Source organism: Geotrypetes seraphini, chromosome 5, assembly GCF_902459505.1.
Source record: "Geotrypetes seraphini chromosome 5, aGeoSer1.1, whole genome shotgun sequence".
In the NCBI taxonomy this organism is placed as follows: domain Eukaryota; kingdom Metazoa; phylum Chordata; class Amphibia; order Gymnophiona; family Dermophiidae; genus Geotrypetes; species Geotrypetes seraphini.
This window is the reverse complement of record NC_047088.1, coordinates 255,851,544-255,874,673: the sequence shown is the minus strand read 5'-3', so window position 1 is coordinate 255,874,673 and position 23,130 is coordinate 255,851,544. Positions and strand designations below refer to the sequence as shown.

Here is a 23,130-nt window from a genome sequence, read left to right as displayed (position 1 = left end):
CCTCCATTTCCCTCCCCCCCCCACCAGTTCCCTGTGCAGCAGCATTAGCGTTTCCTCTACCCCCCCTTTCCCTTCCCGCGGGCCGGACTACAAAGGTGGTGATTCCAGCAGCGTCAGAGACGCGGCAGAGCAAATCAGGGCAGTAGAAGCGCCCGAAGCAGCGTGTGGAGACTGATGAACACGCTGCTGGAATCGCCATTCGGGCCCGCGGGAAAAGAAGGGGGTGGGCGGCAAAGGAGAAACGGAGATCGGCGGCGGCGGCAGGAGAAACGGAGAACGTCGTCTGGCTGCGGTCCGGCTTGTGGAGGCGATAGGCTGGTGACGTATTAGCGTGCATGCGCACTCCTTAGGCCACAGACCTACAGCGCACGGAACACGCAAATAGGAATGCGCATGCGCGAGTTAGCCTTTTATTATATAGGATGATCTAAGAATTAGCTAAACATAAGTGATACCTGCCTGCATGGAAAGCCTAAATCTATTTTCAGCCAGGACTTTGGGTTCACACTTTTTATCCCATTCATAGATGCTTCTGTATGAAGTACTGTATAAGAAAACCATAATAAGACTTACCCAAATGCTGTCTTCTTGTCTGTATTGCTTCCAATTGCGTCCTGTGTCACTGAACATCAGAAGGTAGCTCGTTACCCAGTCTGAACTCCCATACCTGCCTTGCGTAGCAACTGCAGTAATCTCAACTCTGTCCCCTAGGTCAATCTGGAGCCACTGCTGTTCATTAGAATCCAGAGGGGACCAACCACCAACCCCTACAAGATGGCAACAAAGATGAATATTTTAAATATCATAAACATACGTCAGGCTTCATGTAACATGACGAGACTGAGCCATCACTTCCTGTCCTACTAGTCTTGGAGTGATTTTCAGATGTTTGGTTAAATGGAGTTAGAGATTTAGAAAAAGGATAAGATAAGGCACAATGGCATACGGTATACTGAATATGTTAATGGTAGGCCTAAGGAAATGTGGTTCAACGCGTACACTTTTAAAACCTGAACTGTAGCAACTGCCAACAAGACTTTGACTTTAGACATAATTCTATAATAGGGAAGATAGCATGGGCGATGAAACCAACCGCTAAGAGCTCACCAATAATCTACCCTGGAAGTAGTTCTCGAAAAAGCTGGATCCTGCTCTCTCATAGCAAGAATGTTTTGTTATTGTGGTAGTGATTTAAGCTGACTTGCACTAACTTGTTAACACACATTAAGACACCATAATGCGTGTTAATGTGATTTTAAATACATATAATTTAAACATAAGCCCCCATTGTTCTCAGCAAAGTCTAATTTGCAGCAATGCTTGGTTGATATTCATTGCGTGATGCGTCAACACACCAGCACAGATTAACAAGGGCTCATTTGTCTCCAAAACAAGTTTAGAGAAAAGGGTCTTATTTGCAGTAACATCCTCAAATGCATCAACCTGTGATGTTAGCAATGAAAGGCCAGAACAATCTGACATATGATGAAATGATGCCATCTACCAATAATAATGTATAAAGAGGGTTCATTTTTCATAAAGACTGCATACCAATGGACGAGATTCTATTTATGACCCCTCAAAAACCAGCACCAAAATAATCTATACATAACACTATTCTATAAACCAAATTCAGAGCATAGGTGCCTTATTTTAATTGTTTAACCGCAAAGATTCATATGGTTTTGCGGTATATAAAAGCTATGTTATGTTATGTTACACTAGTCTTTAAGCCCGTTACATTAACGGGTGCTAGAATAGATGTGTCTGTCTGTCTGTGTTTCTTTATCTCTCTCTCCTTGGCCGCTGTCTGTATCGTTCTGTCTCCCCCTCCCCCCCGAGCAAAGCTATCTGTCCCCAGCATACCTCCCCCCAAAGCAGCCCCCTTTCCCTATCTCTCCATGGCCCCTTCTGTCTCCCCCCCAGCACACCCATCCCCCCAAAGCAGCCCCCTTTCCCTCTCCCTGTCTCTCCATGGCCCCTTCTGTCTTCCACCCAGAGCAAAGCTGTTTGCCTCAAGCACACCCCTCCCACCAAAGCAGCCCCCTTTTCCTCTCCCGCTGACTCTCTCTCTGGCCCCCTTTCTCTGTCTGTCTTTCTGGCCTCTCCCTGCCCCTGTCTTTCTTTCTTTCTGTCTCCCTCCCTCCCTCCTGCTGTCTGTCTGTCTGTCATTTATCCCCATTTCCCTGTGCAGCAGCATTTCCATCCCACTTCCCTATGCAGCAGCAATAGCATTTCCCTCCTATCTCCCCCCCCCCTTTCCTGTGCAGAAACAGTAGCAGCATTTTCCCCATCCCCTTTCCCTTCTCTTACCTTCTCTTCCCTGCTCCGTTCGGCCCCTCCCCCTTCTTTTACTGCCTTGTCCCGCTCGATCTGGCCTGCTCCTGACCCTCCCACCGCTGACAAACCTCGAGGCTCCAGCCGCGTAGGCAGCACTTTAAACACGCTGCTCTTCGGCCTTCTACTGCCGATTTCCTCTGCCGCGTCTGTCTCCGATGATGTCATCAGAGATGACGGCAGAGGAAATCGGCAGTAGAAGGGCGAAGCAGCGTGTTTATAATGCTGCCTACGCTGCTGGAGCCGGGAGGTTTGTGGAGGGCTGCTGGAGCCGCCTACGCCACTGGAGCCAGGTTTGGAGAGCACAGTCGCGCGCCTTCAGCCCTCGCATGCGCCATGAGGTTAGAATGTTGCCACAGAAGCACACCTCACGGCGCCACACCGCACGAATTTTCGAGAGCGCATGTGCGCTCTAGCATTTTATTATATATGATTCACTGCAATACTCCCCAGAGCAGCGTTTCTCAACTCGGTCCTGGAGTACCCCCTTGCCAATCAGGTTTTCAGGATGTCCACAATGAATATGCACGAAAGACATTTGCATATAATGGAGGCAGTGTATGCAAATGTCTTTCATGCATATTCATTGTGGATATCCTGACAACCTGACTGGCAAAGGAGTACTCCAGGACCGAGTTGAGGAACGCTGCCATAGATTGCTCCTCTGCTCTGCTAAGATGTGTCGGTGTGGCCATCTGAAGCTGTAATGCACATCTTTGGGTGGGGGGGGGTCAATGATCAATGGGGGAGTACGGGTGGGTCATGTATTAATCCTTCCAAGTTTTATTTAAAATTTGATTAATCGCTTAATCATATTTCTAAGCGATGAATAAAGCTAAAAAAAAGTTTTACAACATTCAGGGAGTACAATATGCAGAACAGGGGGTCAAAGTCCCTCCTCGAGAGCTGCAATTCAGTCGGGTTTTCAGGATTTCCCCAATGAATATGCATGAGATCTATTAGCATACAATGAAAGAAGTGCATGCCACTAGATCTCATGCAAAGTAATTGGGGAAATCCTGAAATCCCGACTGGACTGCGGCCCTCAAGGATGGACTTTGACTCCCCCTGGTCTAGACGTACAAGACTTACTGAGCCAAATGGGAAAGGAGGGTAAGAAATACAATATTGGACAGGAAAGAAGACAAATAGGAGGAGAACAGAAGGAGTGGTATGGAGAAACGGGAAAAGCAGAGGAGAGAATAACGAGCATTTATTTATTTAATTTGATTTCTATTCCGTCCTCTCGGGGGCTCAAAACGGGTTACAATTGACATTCACAAAAAATTACAGGACAAATGCATTCCTAGAAGGGATAGAAGAATGAGAAAAGGAGAGAAATGAGGGGAAGGGGAGTATGAGAGGGCAGGGAGTCAGAGGCGGGAAGGGGCAGGAAAGGGAGGGAGAGAGGAAGAGATAAGGTAAATGGAGGGTTAAATAGAAAGAGAAAAAGAAATTGGGAAGTTTAATTCTGGTCATTTGGGCAGTTTGGGCACCTTTTTGGCTCTTATTTGTTTATAAAACAGGTCTAGCCCCAAATGTCTAAATGGTGCATTGGACGTTTTGTTAAACGATTATCCCTGCAAAACGTCCAAGTTCTAAGAGTGCCCTAAGCCTACCCAAAACACACCTTCATAGAAACATAGAAACATAGAAGATGACGGCAAAAAAGGGCTACAGCCCATCAAGTCTGCCCACTCTGCTTACCCACCCCCTGTCTATGCCCTAATGACCCAATTTCCTTATCTTGACCCTCGTAGGGATCCCACATGAGTATCCCATTTATTCTTAAAGTCTGGCACGCTGTCTGCCTCAATCACCTGCACTGGAAGCTTGTTCCAATGATCAACCACTCTCTCTGTGAAGAAATACTTTCTGGTGTCGCCATGAAATTTTCCGCCCCTGAGTTTGAGCGGGTGCCGTCTTGTGGCCAAGGGTCCTTTGAGAAAGAAAATATCATCTTCCACTTCGACACGTCCCGTGAGGTACTAAAATGTTTCGATCATGTCTCCCTTCTCTCTACGTTCCTCGAGAGTGTAGAGCTGCAATTTGTTCAGTCTCTCTTCATACGAGAGATCCTTGAGTCCCGAGATCATCCTGGTGGCCGTCCACTGAACCGATTCAATTCTGCGCACATCTTTACTGTAATGTGGCCTCCAGAATTGCACACAGTACTCCAGATGAGGTCTCACCATGGCCCTGTACAATGGCATTATGACTTCAGGCTTTCGGAAGGAAAAACTTCTATTGATACAACCCAATATCTGCCTTGCCTTAGATGAAGCCTTCTCCACTTGATTGTCAGTTTTCATGTCTGCACTGATGATTACTCCTAAATCTCATTCTGCTGAAGTCCTAGTTAAAGTTTCTCCGTTCAAGAAGTACGTCCTGCATGGATTTCCGCTTCCGAGGTGCATGACCTTACATTTCTTAGCATCACCTCCCCTTGGAATATAGACAAACAGGGGATGACCAGTCTAGAAAAACATATAAAATATGGGGGTTGAAAATAGAGATTAGGATGTTTTAGCAAGAAAAATGTCCAATAATTTTCTATAGCAAAAAAATCTCTTCTCTCATCTCACACAGGGCCCAATTCACTAAGCTCACCGATCGTGTTTCCGATCATGTACCGACGCAATTTCTCCCCGGCCCAATTCACTAACTTCATGGCTGATCAACCTCCGATCCGATCCATGCATGCAAATGAGGGGAAACGGCATGCAAAGTAGGAAGGCAGCGATTCGCTAACCAAAATAAGGTACACCAACTAGGCTGGCCGATCAACAAAGAAGCGACTGCTGGGGACCGGTTGCTCACGTCCTTTCCGACTGCTCTGCTCTCTTGTATGCAGCCATCTTACGCGCGAGCCCGTGATTTTAACAGAACAGAACCCGCCGTGAGGAAGGATGGAGGAAAGCAAGTTAACAGTTCCTTTTGTAAAGAAGCTTTATTGTCGTGAGCCTGTGGTTTTAACCCATTTTAAACCCGCAGGTTAAAACCACGGGCTCGGAACAATAAAACGTTTTTACATAAGGAACTGTTAACTTGCTTTCCTCCATACAATTATGCCATACCGAAGAAGAGATCGAAAAGTTCCAGTGGCATTTTCTTGCAGCTGATTTAGGTTTTCTTCTATTCCGTGCTGTCAGTCCTTTTAGGGAGCGGGATGGAAGTTAGGAGAGCCAGCGCACAAGCAGTCCATCTGCAGGCAAAGAAAATGGTTTGCGCATGCGTCAGGATGGCTTTGCAGCGATCCGTGGGATCGCTTGTGGGCGTGTTTCCAATTATAGCATTTGCTTGGGGAGTCATTAGTGAATCGGTCGCCCGGGATCGGCCACGGATTGTTTCGCTTTGGTAAGCTTAATAAATCTAGCCCATAGTGACGTGAACTCCAGGAAGAAGGAAGTTTACACAACAATTATCTTGCGTTATATCGTCTTTGACAGTAAACACACACAGGACAGCAGGCAGCATTTTAATCAAAAATGAATAATACAACACGTACAGTGCTCCAAATTAGAGAATGACACGGTGACAAAATTCATCACCGTTCCCGTCCCCGCAGATAACCGCGGGAAATAATCCCATGTCATTTTCTAGTGTCTATTTCAACCTCAGTCCTTCTACACCAACATTCTTCAGAGCAAAGCTTGCGGGTCAGTGGTTGTGGCCATTCATACTCTGATTCTTATAGGAGCCAAGGATAATGAAGCCATTGTGACATCACTGATGTGATTGGCTCTTAGGCACTGGTGGAATGAGGCACTATGACATCATCACAATATCTGCTCTGGATACCAGAGACTGCCATTCTGTAGTATCTGTTTCAACCTCAGTCCTTCTACATCAGCATTCTTCAAAGCGAAGCTTGCGGGTCAGTGGTTGTGGCCATTCATACTCTGATTCTTAAGGGAGCCAAGGATAATGAAGCCATTGTGACATCACTGATATGATTGGCTCTTAGGCACTGGTGGAATGAGGCATTATGACATCACAATATCTGCTCTGGATACCAGAGACTGTCATTCTGTAGTGTCTGTTTCAACCTCGATCCTTCTACATCAGCATTCTTCAAAGCAAAGCTTGCGGGTCAGTGGTTGTGGCCATTCATACTCTGATTCTTATGGGAGCCAAGGATAATGAAGCCATTGTGACATCACTGATGTGATTGGCTCTTAGGCACTGGTGGAATGAGGCATTATGACATCACAATATCTGCTCTGGATACCAGAGACTGTCATTCTCAACCTCAGTCCTTCTACGCCAGCATTCTTCAAAGCAAAGCTTGAGAGTCAGTGGATGAGGCCATTCATACTCTGATTCTTCCCTCTCTCCTTAAAGAATGACATGAAGATGGTTTCCCGCAGTTATCCGCGGGGACGGGAACGCTGATGAATTTTGTCACCGTGTCATTCTCTACTCCAAATACTCTGGTAGGAATGTTGATGTCACACTTTTTGTTTATAACAGCATTGTTCAAATGTTATAAAGTACTCCACTGATAAAGCCTGAATGTGAAACGATATAGGCCACCGTTGGGATAAAGATAAGTGCTTTTTTTTTTTCCATTTATAAAAATTTCACCGTTTTGCTGTTCATGAAAATCTTTATTTTTGCACTTTGCACACAATTTGAAGAAAATAAATAGGAAAACAGAAAAAAAAAATATCAAAACCACCATAAACACACACGAGATTTTTCTGACCCATGATAAGAAATTATGCCCTAATGTGTTCTGCTGACACTAAGGGCTCCTTTCACGAGGCCGCGTTAGCGGCTTTAGCGCACACGACTTTTCATCACGCACTAACCCCCGTGCTAGCCGGAAAACTATCGCCTGCTCAAGAGGAGGTGGTAGCGGCTGGTGCGGCCGGCGGTTTAGCACCCGCTATTACACGCGTTAAACCGCGTAAAAGGAGCCCTAAGGCGGAGTATAACCAAAAATCTTGAGGTCTTTTCCTCATTTTCTTAACATCTACTGGGCTTGATGGACCATTCTCATGTTCTTATCTTTGACTGGTGTTCAGTTTTCTCCTCATAATACTTTCAAATGCCACTTTATGCCATTTCATTTGGACAATTTTCTCTTTTGAAAATGAGCCCCATATTCTCTTGGAGTCTATAAAGTTGGGTACTAAAATTTCCGACTAGTGCGCAAATTTTGCACATAATTTATAGAATAATGCCAGTTACGTGCCAAACTTAATTGTCAAATTAGGTGCTAATTGGCATTACGTACTAATATTAGCCCTTAAATTACAGAATGTTATTACTGCCAAGTTTAGTCACCAGCCTTTGCCACGGTTAAATGTCAATGCGTACACTTAGGCGCTCACGTGCCAACTTACACCTTATTCTATAATGGTGATTTTGCACGCAATTGCTGTGTCAAAACTGGTGCTTAGTGCCCATATTTCTGGCACCCAGTGTTCAGCACCCAAGGCCGGATTCTGTAATCGGCGCCGATATCAGTAGCCATCTTAAAAACGGCTGCCAATCACGCATCAGCACTCGTTTCAGAATTGCGCCTACGGGAAAGAGAAGAATAGGCCTATGACAGAAAGTACTATTAGTGTATCATTTCAGAGTCAACACTGGAATCAAAATGAAAAATGTAAAATTGAAATTAAGAGACTAAAAAATTACGGATATGCGGTTACTACGGCACTTCAGCAGGTAAGCTTTTCAGATATAGTGTAAACAACCAAAGGCCTGTTTTACAAAGCCGCGTGGCAACAGCCCCGAAGCCCTTTAAATCTCTATGGGCTTTGGGGCCGTTACTGCCCTGCAGCTGCTAGTGCAGCTTTGTAAAACAGGCCCTAAGTTTTTAGATCTTTCCGGAATTGTTGTAGCTGACCTATCAGTCTGATGGAATCGGGAAACCTATCCCAAATTTCAACCCGTTTAAATGCCATAGATTACACTAAACTTCCTAGCACATTTAAGTCCTCTAAAGGAAGGAAATGATAATTTACCGTATTTTCACTCATATATCGTGCACCCGTATAAAACGCGCACACGGATATAGCACGCGGGAAACTGTAATTTATGTAAATAAATTTTTATATACTGCGCACACCCGTATACCGCGCATGCCACCCGACTCTCTCGTTGCCGCCCGACTCTCCTTTCGCCCACCCCGACTCTCCTCTCCCCCTTGCGCGTTATACGCGTGAGCGCGTTTTACAACTTTTTTTTTTGCATAGTTCCCCCCCCCCACAGGACCGATTCACCCTCATCCCGAAGGACTGCTCGCACGCACTCGCACCCGCACCCCCACCCCGAAGGACCGCTCACACGCACTCCCACCCGCACCCGCACCCCCACCCCGAAGGACCGCTCACACCCCCACAGCCTCCCGACCCCCCCATCATGTAGAAGCTCCTACCGTTGTCCTGCTGCTTCCTCTTGGCGGTCCCGGCCCTTCTGTGAGCCCTGCGCCTGCGCTGCTTCCTCTTCCGGCGGTCCCGCCCTTTCTCTGACAACGGTAGGAGCTTCTACATGATGGGGGGGGGGGGTCGGGAGGCTGTGGGGGTGCGAGCGGTCCTTCGGGGTGGGGGTGCGGGTGTGGGTGGGAGTGCGTGCGAGCGGTCATTCGGGGTGGGGGTGCGAGCGTTCCTGCAGGGAGGTGAATCAGACGTCGGGGGGGAACTATGTAAAAAAAAGTTGTAAAACGCGCTCACGCGTATAACGTGCAAGATTATGCACGGTTTGTAAAAATCATGTATAATGCGCACGTTATATGCGTGAAAATACGGTATATATTGTTGTAATCTTCGAATAACAGGATCTAGTAGCATTCCAACATAAATAATAATAATAATAATTTTATTTCTTATATACCGCTATACCCTAAGTTCGAAGCGGTTTACAATGAGGGTCGTGCCGAGAGAGAGTGCAGTGTTTACAGCAGGAGACATATGTTTACAACAAGATACATATGTTTGGAACAAGATATAAGCTAGGTATTGGAACCAGGAATTTGAGATACATAAGCTTTGTGAATGAGAATGTGAATGAGAAGTAGGATATTACAATGAATAAAATACAGGAAATTACAATGTGCATGAGATATTGGGGGATGTTTACAGTAAGAAGAGGATATTAAGAGATTCAAGGGTCAAATATTCCATAAAGGAACTTAAAAGACAACACAAATGCACTTAAACTCTACCCTATAACCAACTGGAAGCCAGTGAAGCTTTCTCAATAATGGGGCTACGTGATCATACTTCCTCTTTCCAAAGATAAGTTTAGCCGCTGGGTTTTGTATCAACTGCAGTTTAACTTCGGTTGCATCTGTTATAAGGTGTCGTCTGGTCTTACACCTAAATACCTTTTTGACTCGTTCACAGTTGCCAACATTAAGGGCTCCTTTTACAAAGCCACGCTAGGGCCTTAACGCGCGGAATTGCGTGCGCTATATTGCCGCACACGCTAGCTGCTGCAGCCTCCTTTTGAGCAGGCAAAAGATTTCCGGCAGGCGCAAGCGCTAATCCGATGCGTGTGATAAAACCTCTAACGCGGCTTTGTAAAAGGACCCCTAAACATTCCTGGAGTCTCATCCTATTATTTTTTTTTTAGAAAACTATTGAAGACAGAATTATTTGACAAATTTGTAGTCCAGCTTCCTAATTGCTTTTTAAAGATTACATGTATTGTGTGCATTCTAGAAATTGATGTATCTTTTTGAACTGTATATTTGCCGCATATTCAGCCTTATCTGCTGTGAACCGCCTAGAACCATTCGTGGTCTGGCGGTATATACGAATAAATTATTATTATTATTCTAGACGCTCATATGTACTATTTACTTTTCCATCTGTCAAAGGGTATAAACTTAAAAGACATCATCAACATCTCTTGTCTTATCAAGCAGCATCTTGGGACAAGGACTTCAATCTTTCAATCACGACTTCCAGTACCTATCAACTATTTAGGAGACATTTGAAAACATATCTGTTCACGAGACACTTCAACTAAATTCTAATTGTAATTATTCTACTTTTCTAAACCACATAGAACTTAACGGTACTGCGGTATAGAAGTACCGTATTTTCATGCATATAACGCACGCGTTATACACGATTTTACAAACCGAGTATAACCACGCGCGTTATATGTGTGAGCGCGTTATACAAATTTATTTTTCAGTGCTATCCAGCATCCCCCCTGCAAACCGGCATCCTCCCCCCCCGCTCGCATCACCCCCCTCCCCCGCGATTCTACATCCCCCCCAGCACCGCAAAGACATCGGTCGTTTACCCGATTGGGCACCGGCATCAGTACCAATGCAGAGGACGTTCCAGTGCCAGTGCCCGAAGATCCTCCCTCGTTGGGCTGGGCTGGGCTGGGCGGTGCGAGGGAGATCCTCCCTCTTCCCTGTGCCGGGCTGGACTGGGCTTTGAGCATTTGCGCATGCTCAAAGCCTTCTGGTCTCGCTCTCTCCGAGATTCTTTGCGCATGCTCAAAGCCTTCTGGTCTCGCTCTCTCCGAGATTCTGAATCTGAGAATCTCGGAGAGAGCGAGACCAGAAGGCTTTGAGCATGCGCAAATGCTCAAAGCCCAGTCCAGCCTGGCACAGGGAAGAGGGAGGATCTCCCTCGCACCGCCCAGCCCAGCCCAACGAGGGAGGATCTTCGGGCACTGGCACTGGCACGTCCTGTGCATTGGTGCTGGTGCCGGTGCCCAATCGGGTAAGCGACCGATATCTTTGCGGTGCTGGGGAGGGATGTAGGATCGCGGGGGAGGGAGGTGACGCGAGCGGGGGGGAGGATGCCGGTTCGCAGGCCAGAAGAGGGAGTAAGCGGAAGTGGCGGGAGGAGGTTATAGCAGCATGCACAGTATACACTTGTGCGTGCTATATAAAAATATTTTTACACAAATGGTTTGGACTCGCGTGCTATACGCGTATGCGTGTTATACATGTATGCGCGTTATATGCGTGAAAATACAGTAAATTTTCATGTTATGTTATGTCTATTTCCTAACCGTTTTTTCCACAGAGACAACCTTTCATAAAGCCGAAAAATCATAATCCATAGACTGAAGATTTCCTACGGTATCTTTAACTTCTTTCTAGGACCTGTGATGCATCTGTTGTGGCTTAGATTATATTTTTAAAATCAAGAGGTTATTCCCAGCTAATCCTATTTTCAAGCAAAACAGAAAGGGCCACTGGGATCAGTCAAATATTCGAGCTGTAATCTCTTGGCCTTGCTTTCCCATTTGACACTCTTGATATGGCATAATTAACCTTTGTTGAGTCAACTTGCAAGAAAGATTGCTCCAGTTTTCTCGTTAGCCGGTCCACAGTTGTGGAATGCATGGTCAGGAATGTTACGCCTTTCTAGAAACCTCCTGCAATTTAGGAAGTTGCTTAAAATCTACCAGCTCGAGCTTTTTGTAAAGCGAATATATAACAGTGGTCGAGTTAGGTTTTTACAGGTAAACGGTTTATTAAATTGAACATAAGAACATAAGCATAAGCAATGCCTCTGCCGGGTCAGACCAGAGGTCCATCGTGCCCAGCAGTCCGCACACGCGGTGGCCCATCAGGTCCAGGACCTGTGCAGTAATCCTCTATCTATACCCCTCTATCCCCTTTTCCAACAGGAAATTGTCCAATCCTTTCTTAAACCCCAGTACCGTACTCTGCCCTATTACGTCCTCTGGAAGCGCATTCCAGGTATCCACCACCCGCTGAGTAAAGAAAAACTTCCTAGCATTTGTTTTGAATCTATCCCCTTCCAATTTTTCCGAATGCCCTCTTGTTCTTTTATGTTTTGAAAATTTGAAGAATCTATCTCTCTCTACTTTCTCTATGCCCTTCATGATCTTGTAGGTTTCTATCATGTCTCCTCTGAAGAACGATGGCACATAAGAACTGTTTGAATGCAATCATATTGTGGCTATGCAGACAGACTACTGTAACTCTCTATTTTCCTCCATTTGATGTATGTCTTTTTATTTTGTGATTTTATTGTGTATGGAAATTTATAAACCATCTTGGATAAAGGTGGATTAAAAATGTTTTAAATCAATAAATATAAGGGCATAATATTCACAGGATCAGTTGTCCTATCTTTGGGCTCCTTTTCCTAAACCGTGGAAGAGCTTGTTACCACGGGCCAGCGAGGTAAATGCTCCGAAGCTCATTCAATTCCTATGAGCGTCGGAGCATTTACCTCGCCGGCCTGCGCTAAAAACCTCTAGCACCATCAGGGCAGGATTAATTCATCGAGGGCCCCTAGGCACACAAGTACACTGGGCCCCCCTGCCCCGCCCCACCCCACCATGCGCCCAGGCGGAAACAGGAAGCTGCGTCAGAGGGAAGCTTTGGGGAAGCAGCACCGCTTGCACAATTACAGTTCCCGTTGCCTTTCGTACCCGTGTTGCTTGCTTATGTTACTTTCCGTCGATGGGGGGGGGGGGGCGCGTTGCCGATTGGAGGGAGGGGCCCGCGCTGCCGATTGGGGGGGGCCCGCATTGCCGATCGATGCTGGAGGGGCCCTTCGCCGTTTGGAAAAAACAATGTTGATGCCCTCCTCCGTCGGGCCCCCCTGACCATTTCGGGGCCCTAGGCCCATGCCTACTTGGCCTATTGGTTAATCCTGCCCTGAGCACCATTTACCCCCTTTTTTACTAAGCTGCGCTAACCAATTAGCGCATGCCAATCGAATTAGCGCATGTTGGTCTAAGGACGCGCTAGCTTTTAGCGCCCACTAAATCGATTAGCGCGCGCTAAATCGGTTAGCGCACCTTAGTAAAAGAGGACCTTAGTAAAAGGAGCCCCGTATCAGCAATAAGTAAAAGAACACTCAAAATTATACGAAAAATTTTATTCAGGTATTTTCCCACAAAATGGCCTGCTTTAACCCTTTCAGGACCAAGGGACCTATTTGTCCCATAACTTTAAAATCCTATCAATTTTGATTGGGATAGTCTACAGTTCTAAATTTGATATGTACGGATTCCATAGGATACTGCCTTTATGTAAACAAACTGGTTCCGACATTCATTCATTAGCGTCGTTGCCAGATTGACGAGAAGATTCACTTGCCACACTGTCCATAAGCCAGAAGTGTGATTTTTTTAAAATAAAAATAATGATATTTCACAAAAAAAATCAATTTTTTGGCATCTGCAAGCCCTTTTTACCATAAAAATGTCGTCAAAACCACAAAAATTGGCCTACGATCCTTATGGTCCTGAAAGGGTTAAGCGAGTACATGATTGGTGGCAATTAGGGTCAGACGAGTGGGCGTGTTAATATGTGCAGAATGTTAAAACCCTTTCAGGACCAAGGGACCTATTTGTCCCATAACTTTAAAATCCTATAAATTTTGATTGGGATAGTCGACAGTTCTAAATTTGATATGTACGGATTCCATAGGATACTGCCTTTATGTAAACAAACTGGTTCCGACATTCATTCATTAGCGTCGTTGCCAGATTGACGAGAAGATTCACTTGCCACACTGTCCGTAAGCCAGAAGTGTGATTTTTTAAATAAAAATAATGATATTTCACAAAAAAAAATCAATTTTTTGGCATCTGCAAGCCCTTTTTACCATAAAAATGTCGTCAAAACCACAAAAATTGGCCTACGATCCTTATGGTCCTGAAAGGGTTAACTGTATGCCTTTTCTTTTTGACTCTATGTAATCTGATAACTTCTATTTGATCAACATAAAAATTATTATCATTTTTTTTTAAACTTTATTCATTTCATATCTGAAGTCAAGTACCATAAATACATATATCAATTTAACTTTCAAATACACCTGACAACTTATAATTAAACCTTATAAAATACAATAATATTCCCTCCCTTATATAATTATGAAAAATAAAAATTATATTTTTAAAATATGGTGCTATGTTCTTACATGGACCTCTAGAGCTGCTAGAACTGCATTCTTAATTTGAATACAAGCGTCTATACAAATTGTGAAATTATTCATTTCTCGTCAACAAATATTGCAACAAATGGGATTCTTCTGAAGCAACTATAGAAAGATTGTCTCGTTCTTCCGTATTAAATAATTCATTCCACCTTGGGGAAAGCAATCGCTGTGTCAAAGTCTTGACAAAGTAACTTACCGTCCCTCCGATTGAGCTTTGCAAAGCTGGGACTGTGAGCGCCAGGGAGTTCAGACGAGCTGTCAAATGCGGCGGGTGGCAGAGAGGACACCAGAGGATCATCGCAATTATCTGAAGAGAGAGACATGGAAATCCGATTATGGCATGGGTAACCTGAGCAGACTTGAACATAATCAGCCCCCTGCCTAATGCAAAGCTGATTTCCAGGTCGTGCTGTTCTCCCTGTTCATTAGGATACAGTGCATTTTGATAGGTTACAGGAAGAGCTCCGTTTAGAAGAGAGATTCTAGAAAAGTGTTTTCAGAATTCCTTTCAGCCCGCTGTTAGTGAAATAAGGCACGCACCTACTATGGTCTTCATAGGGAAGACAACATTTGAAAATTAGCTTACAAAGAAAGTTCTTCTTCACCCAGAGAGTGGTAGAAAACTGGAACGCTCTTCCAGAGTCTGTCATAGAGGAAAACATCCTTCAGGGATTCAAGACAAAGTTAGACAAGTTCCTGCTGAACAAGGACATACGCTGATAAGGGTAATCTCAGTTAGGGCGCTGATCTTTGACTTGAGGGCCGCCGTGTGAGCGGACTTCTGGGCATGATGGACCACTGGTCTGACCCAGCAGCGGCAATTCTTATGTTCTTAAAGTTTGTGAGTACAACTTATCTGTGGACTTTGTAGCTTTGTAAGCTACTTAAATTTGTCTCCCTCCACCATTTTTCATGATTAAGGTGTCATATACCGAAATTGGAGCTATGTGCATGCTTCACGCCTGCACCTATGTACATATCAATACCCAAACCCTTCATACATGTGGCCACTGATTATCTACATTTGACTGTTTTACTACTTGGGCTCTAGTTAGGTACATGGGACCTGGGATGGCCATTGTTGGAAACAGGATACTGAGCTTGATTGAAATTTGGTCTATCCCAAAATTCTTCGACCCAGCACAATTCAGGCTAATTGTCCAATCCCTAGTCTTAGGTCTACTGGACTATTGCAATTCCCTCTATCTACCTTGTCCTGCCAACATGATAAAACAACTTCAGACTATACGAAACACTGCCCTCAGACTGATTTACTCCCTGAGAAAATATGATCATATTACAACTGCCTTCCTAGACTCTCACTGGCTACCTATGCAAGCACGAATTCAATTCAAATTCTACTGTCTATTATTCAAAGAATTAAACGGCTCCACCCCCCCCCCCCCCCCCATCTAAACAACCGCCTAAACCAGATCCTCACCTCAAGACAAGGAAGAACTCTGAACCCTTTTGCCTTCCCTCCACTCAAGGGCACTCAGGCACAAAAAGATGTTTGATAACCTTCTGGCGACGCAAGCAGCAAAACTTAACTCCTCCATCTCCAACCTGTTGACGGCAACGGGCGACTTCAAAACTTTTCGAAAAGAAATCAAAAACCCTACTTTTCAAAAAATTTATCCAGATATCTTAACCCAACCCTTCCCCCTCCTCCTAGATAAATTCTCCCCCAAAACCTCCACTCAAATAATCTCTTCCTCCAAAAAACACCAACCAAGTATTCAGATCCCTGAAATGTAACGTAATCTTATTTGTACTCTAACTGTGATCTATTTGTTATATCACACAGTAACGTACAGTCAATTTAATATCCAATTTGCAAGTTCATCCGGAATTAATCCAGCTACCTCTCCTCCCTTGTAACCAAAAAAAAACAAAACAAAACCCAAAACTGTTGTAACTTCACTGGAAATGTCCAGTTAGCTCTTTTGTAATCCGCCTTGAACTGCAAGGTATAGGCGGAATAGAAGTCCCTAATGTAATGTACGGCAATTCTTATGTTCTTATGACTAGCTTGCTGCACTCATTGTAACTAAGATTGGCTCCTCCTACCTTATTCAACAATACATATGCGTGCCCTCAAATTCTATAAAAAAAAATGTTCAAAATTGCATGTGAAATTTTGGTTACATACCCAATTTTTAATTGAATAACAAGAAGATTAGTACCAGTAATTGGCTTTTTAACAATATATGAATAGCCTTATTGGGTCAGACCAATGGTCCATCTAGCCCAGTACCTTTTCTTTGCCGGGTCACAAGTACCTGGCAAAAACCCAATTAATAGCAGCATTCCAGGCTACCGATCTAGGGCAAGCAATTAGGGGTGCTAATTAAAATGAACTATAAGTTATATGCAAATTTTACGAGTCTAAAAAGGGGACACAAATGGACAGACCATGGGCGGATCGGGCTGTTACTTTCAGTCACGTGCGTAATTATAGAATCAGGGCATCCATGCTTAAACTTAAGGCCCTCTTTTACAAAGGCGCGCTAAGCGTTTTAGCGCGGATTTAGCGTGCGCTAAATCAACACGTAAACTAACCGCCGATGTGTTCATAGGATAACATGCACGCCTTAGCATTTAGTGTGTGTTTAGCGTGGCCTGTTTAGCGCGCGCTAAGAAGCTTAGCACATCTTTGTAAAAGAGGGGATAAGTGTGGCTATGTGCACCAAGGAAAAGATTTAATCGTGGTTCCCAGGATTAAGTACTATTCTATAAACCACACACTTTAAGTGCGGCTTAAGAACAGTACTTTCTTGGTGCCGATTTTTGGTGTGCCATATTCCTATATATAGTTTAGTTTAACCATCCATCTGTTTATTCCAATGATTTTACCACCCATCATGGCCTGTCTATATATATCTCATCTGCACTTGCTTCCCTCAGTTTCCTAAAGATGCTTCATTACATTGTTTGAACAAAGCTAACATCATACCTGTGGTTTCAGGTTTATTAAAAATGTGATAAAAACGCTGTTATAATGATTTCGAAGCTATGTCCATTAAAAAATTATACATAATTAGAACGTACAATGAACTAACTGTACATGTCATACTTGGAAACAAAAGGGAAAAAAGTTGAACTACAATTTTGAGAAGAAAAAGAACAATTAAGGGGGAAAAACATGGAGGAAGAGGTATATAAGAATATTGTAATATGTGCCTAGTAGCAGTGGCATAGCGAAGGAAGTTGGCAGCTGGTATCATGGTGCCACGCACCTGCCCTCTCTTCCCCCACCACTTGGGCACCCCCCTGCTTAACTGGCATGAGCAGATGGTCGTGGCTCCCTTCTGATGTCACATCCTGGTCCTGGGACCAGGACGTGACATCAGAAGGGAGCCGAGACAGGCACAAGCAGCTGGAAGATGCTACTCGTGCTGACAAGCATTTAAAAAAAAAAGGTACATGGGGGGTGAAGAGGAGGAGAGGCTCTAGCATTCCCCACGAAGATAGCACCCAGGGTGGTCCACCCCTGTGTCCCCTCCCCTACCCCCCTGCACACTTACTATACCACTGCCTAGTAGGATGTTTCCTTTGTATTGTGCAGACATTTTGAGCATCATATCTACGTTATATGAATATTCTTAAAAGGGGGCCTATTATGGTATCATCTCATATATTGACTATATTTATCACCCTTTCTGTTATATGAGGAAGAAGTAAACTAGTGGTTAGAGCTACAGCCTTAGCACCCTGAGGTTGTAGGTTAAAATCCTAAGCTGTTCCTTCTGACCTTGGGCAAGTCACTCAATCCACCATTGCCCCAGGTAACATAGTAACATAGTAGATGACGGCAGATAAAGACCCGAATGGTCCATCCAGTCTGCCCAACCTGATTCAATTTAAAAATTTTTTTTTTTTTCTTCTTAGCTATTTCTGGGCGAAAATCCAAAGCTTTATCCGGTACTGTGCTTGGGTTCCAACTGCTGAAATCTCTGTTAAGACTTACTCCAGCCCATCTACACCCTCCCAGCCATTGAAGCCCTCCCCTGCCCATCCTCCTCCAAACGGCCATGCACAGACACAGACCGTACAAGTCTGCCCAGTAACTGGCCTAGTTCAATCTTTAATATTATTTTCTGATTCTAAATCTTCTGTGTTCATCCCACGCTTCTTTGAACTCAGTCACAGTTTTACTCTCCACCACCTCCCTCGGGAGTGCATTCCAGGCATCCACCACCCTCTCCGTAAAGTAGAATTTCCTAACATTGCCCCTGAATCTACCACCCCTCAACCTCAAATTATGTCCTCTGGTTTTACCATTTTCCTTTCTCTGGAAAAGATTTTGTTCTACGTTAATACCCTTTAAGTATTTGAACGTCTGAATCATATCTCCCCTGTCTCTCCTTTCCTCTAGGGTATACATATTCAGGGCTTCCAGTCTCTCCTCATACGTCTTCTGGCGCAAGTCTCCTATCATTTTCGTCGCCCTCCTCTGGACCGCCTCAAGTCTTCTCACGTCTTTCGCCAGATACGGTCTCCAAAACTGAACACAATACTCCAAGTGGGGCCTCACCAATGACCTGTACAGGGGCATCAACACCTTCTTCCTTCTACTGACTACGCCTCTCTTTATACAGCCCAGAATCCTTCTGGCAGCAGCCACTGCCTTGTCACACTGTTTTTTTCGCCTTTAGATCTTCGGACACTATCACCCCAAGGTCCCTCTCCCCGTCCGTGCATATAAGCTTCTCTCCTCCCAGCATATACGGTTCCTTCCTATTATTAATCCCCAAATGCATTACTCTGCATTTCTTTGCATTGAATTTTAGTTGCCAGGCATTAGACCATTCCTCTAACTTTTGCAGATCCTTTTTCATATATAGACAGATTGTGAGCCCACCGGGACAGACAGGGAAACTGCTTTAGGTACCTGTATGTAAACTACTTTGAGTGTGGTTGTAAAACTACAGAAAGTCAGTATACAAGTCCCTTTCCATTTCCCTGATGTCATAATGACGGGCAGAAACTCAGAGTGGCAACATTCCAGAGCTCAGATTGTGATGTCATAATGCCTCATTCCACCAATGCTTGAGAGCCAACCTCGGCAGTGATGTCACAATGGCTTGATTGTTCTATACTTGGCTCACTTCTGATATTGCATTGGAGGAGAGTGTGGCATAGGGGTTCAAACCCCACGCTGCTCCCTGTGACCCCAATCCTCCATTGCCCCAGGTACATAGATTGTGAGCCCACCAGGACAGAAAGGGAAAATGCTTGAGTACCTGATTGTAAACCACCTAGATAACCTTGATAGGCAGTATATAAATACCTAAATAAATAAATGATCATTTTACAATGCTATTACATAAGTATATTTATGATACTGTATGAAGTAAGTCGTACATGGTTTCCATAGGCAGAAATCCTGGTGCCCAGATTCAGTCATGGGAATCGATACGACACATTTTTCTGCAAAGAGGGCTCATTCTGGACTGACATTTATAGAACATCACAGAACACCAATTGTTTCCAGCATAGATATCTGAGTGCCCTTTACTGAATCTGGCCCTATCTATAAAAAAAAACCTATTAAAGCGACAGAACTGCAAGGTGAAAAAGGTAAAGAAGAGGTACTGCAGGTTAATCTAAAAGGGATAGCGAAACTTATTTTTATACCGAGAAAATACACAGATATCCATTGCAGACAGAAGAAACCTTGCTTCTGTTGGGGACTCTGCTAGGGATTCATGATCTGTATTGGGTGCTGTCGGAAACAGGATACAGTCTTAAGCATTATTATTGCTGCCGCAGCTGAATATTCAATGAATGCAACAGATAAAGGAACAAAAATAATGCTTCAAATACCTTATTAACCTAGAATGGTGCTCAGAAACCAAGATGGCATGTAGAGAACTCAAAACTGGGGAAAAACCCCTAGAGAGCTTCTTGTGATATCTATCATTGCACCAGTGTATAGTATAAAGGTACTGTAAAATGCTTGTAAGAAATGTTCATGATTTATAATGTATCCAAAAGTTGAATTGTCCAATATGACTTCAAGGAGAAATAGCTAAACAGCTTAATAAATAAACTTAGCTTGAATGTTCAACCCGCGATGGTTCAGCTGGGTTCTGACGCGTTTCGCCGCTATGGCTTCATCAGAGAACCCGCCAAGCTAAAGATGAACAGTATTTCAAAATCAGTCCTGTGCTGAAACAATGATTTTCAATTTCCTGTGATTTTGAAATACTGTTCATCTTTAGCTTGGCGGGTTCTCTGATGAAGCCATAGCGGCGAAACGCGTCAGAACCCAGCTGAACCATCGCGGGTTGAACATTCAAGCTAAGTTTATTTATTAAGCTGTTTAGCTATTTCTCCTTGAAGTCATATTGGACAATTCAACTTTTGGATACATTATAAATCATGAACATTTCTTACAAGCATTTTACAGTACCTTTATACTATACACTGGTGCAATGATAGATATCACAAGAAGCTCTCTAGGGGTTTTTCCCCAGTTTTGAGTTCTCTACATGCCATCTTGGTTTCTGAGCACCATTCTAGGTTAATAAGGTATTTGAAGCATTATTTTTGTTCCTTTATCTGTTGCATTCATTAACCTGGACCTTCAGGAACATATTTTTTGACCTAATTCCCCAGCTGTTTATATTGAGCAGCTGAATATTCGTCATTTTAAGACGGATATCCAGCCAGCAGAGAACATAAGACAGAAACTGTGTCTGAATTAAAGAAAGTGTTGGAGAGGCTCGTGGGATCTCTTAGAGAGAGGAAGAGATAATGGTTACTGCAGATGGGCAGGCTGCATGGGCCATGTTCCTATGTTTCTATAATCAAAAAACAGCAAGGGAATATATTTATCCAAGGTGATGCTTATAAATCACTGTTGTACTTTGTGCCGGTAAGTTGTAGAGAGAGTGTGTACATTGAGTATTTCAAATGTAGTGTTTATTAAGTTAGCAAGCTGTGTGGTGCAGTGTTGATTTGAGTTATCTTGTAATTGTAGTACCCCTCCTGAAGAAGCCAGCGGGTGAAACCTAGGTTGGGGGGGTCGGTATTGTGAATAAACGGAGGAGCCCGGAGCAGTTATGTGTACCATCTACACCATTCAAAGTTAAGTTGTTGTGAAATTTATGATTTTATTTTTATTTAAGTTTTATTTTCTGTTATTTAGTCTTTGTTTGGTGGAGGAGACTGTGAACAACTATGATGGTCTCCTTAACAGCTGCCCCGTGAACTTGTTTCACCGGACCTCAGCTGTGGGTCTGAGTGTTCACTTAACCACACCAGCCTTGTGTTGAAATTAGTGCTTGAAGTAAAACAAAGGTGATTAGTACAACCTATGTTTCTATAACCATAAAGTTCTCAAGAACTCTCGGGTGGCCACGTCATGAGAAATCAGTTCTAGTAAGGGATTGTAGCCCTGAGGAAACCCCCTCTACGGGTGAAACATGTTGGCTTATTTATCCCTTGTCAACCACCACCACCCTAGTCAAGCTAAGTATTGATTCAAACATTATTGAAAGATCATTCAGTACATCTAATTTAAGTTGTAAACTTGTTTTCAAAAAAATGACATATATATAAAATAGTTTAAAGACTCAACTAGTTTCAATATCGACCCGGTGACGATTGGGTGCATCAAGCCAAGGGCCATGATCATTTATTGAACCCTTGGTGGCATCTCTGAGGGCCGTGAAATAAAGCAAGTTATAAATCGAAAATCAATAGAAGGCATTTAAGGGAGGTCTATGACACCACCCCCACCTAATAATCTATCCTTCTATTATTTATCAGTCAAGTCAACTGTATAAGATAAAAATTTATAAACATCAGAGGCTCTGGTAGAAACCCGTTTACAAAGTATGTATTCTTCCCAATTAATATTTCCAAATTAATAAAGTCTTTTTGCTTATTTTTAAATGGGTTTCTACCAGAGCCTTTAATTCAGTAGCATAATTAAATGAAATAACTATTTCTGTAGTTTATAGGGACGGGTGGGGACAGAGGGATTCCTCGCAGGGACGGGTGGGAGTTCTCACGGGGACGGGTGGGATTTCTGTCCCCGCACAATTTAAACATGCACCTTTCTTCCTCCATCCCATAACACACATAGCCTGGTGGTGATGATTATCAGATTAATTCATGAATATATAATGATGTTATGAGTGTGCGCCTCTTCCTTCCCATCCTCCTTAGCATGTCACATACAGCATGTTACATTACACAAAGTCTGAGTAATGTAACATGCTGTATGTGACATGCTGAGAAGGATGGGAAGGAAGAGGTGCACACTCATAACATCATTATATATTCATCCATAGCTGCATGTTAATGATGTGCTCATATGCACTTATTTATCATCATAACATATACATCATCATTAACATGCAGCTGTGGATGTGTAAGGACAGGCTGAGGAGGATGGATGGGAAGGAAGGAAGGTGCACATATCAACATATCGTACATTTTTAACATGCATGATGCAGCTATAGGCAAGCTGAGGAGGATGGGATCATACAGATGTGTACGTTCAGATATGTGCTCAGATGTGTAGTTTTTTCTGATATATTTATGAAGCTTACAGTATTTATAAAAACACATTTAATACTTGTTACAAAAAATATTGTGCAATTGTGATCTACTTCTGGCCTACAAAGGTCAAAAGAAATCCTTAACTGAGATTTTACATTCAAAAGTGAATTATAGCTACTAGCACTATTGTTTATTAGTTATCTATTATGCAGATGTTTGTTAGTTTGTTATTAGTTCAGTATTAGACTTATGTTAGTTTAGAATAGATAGGTATAGATTAGTTTAGTTTAGGTTAGGTTAGGGCCCTGCTGAAAGAGTCTACCTTGACGTGGTTGCAGGCTTACAAATCTTTTGGTCAAAGAGT

General features: G+C 43.6%; 1 protein-coding gene across 4 annotated transcripts in view; it reads right to left on the bottom strand.

Moving 5' to 3' along the window:
- Positions 1–23,130, bottom strand: part of CNTNAP5 (contactin associated protein family member 5) — an 885,931-nt gene that overhangs the window by 527,612 nt on the left and 335,189 nt on the right. For all 4 annotated transcript variants that reach the window (XM_033947244.1, XM_033947242.1, XM_033947241.1 and 1 more), the window contains 2 exons: positions 14,446–14,556; positions 574–767 (listed from right to left, as the gene is read on the bottom strand). In XM_033947244.1, coding sequence (XP_033803135.1) covers positions 574–630 — 57 coding nt within the window. In that variant the 5' untranslated portion in view covers positions 631–767; positions 14,446–14,556. The remainder of the gene's footprint in view (positions 1–573; positions 768–14,445; positions 14,557–23,130) is intronic.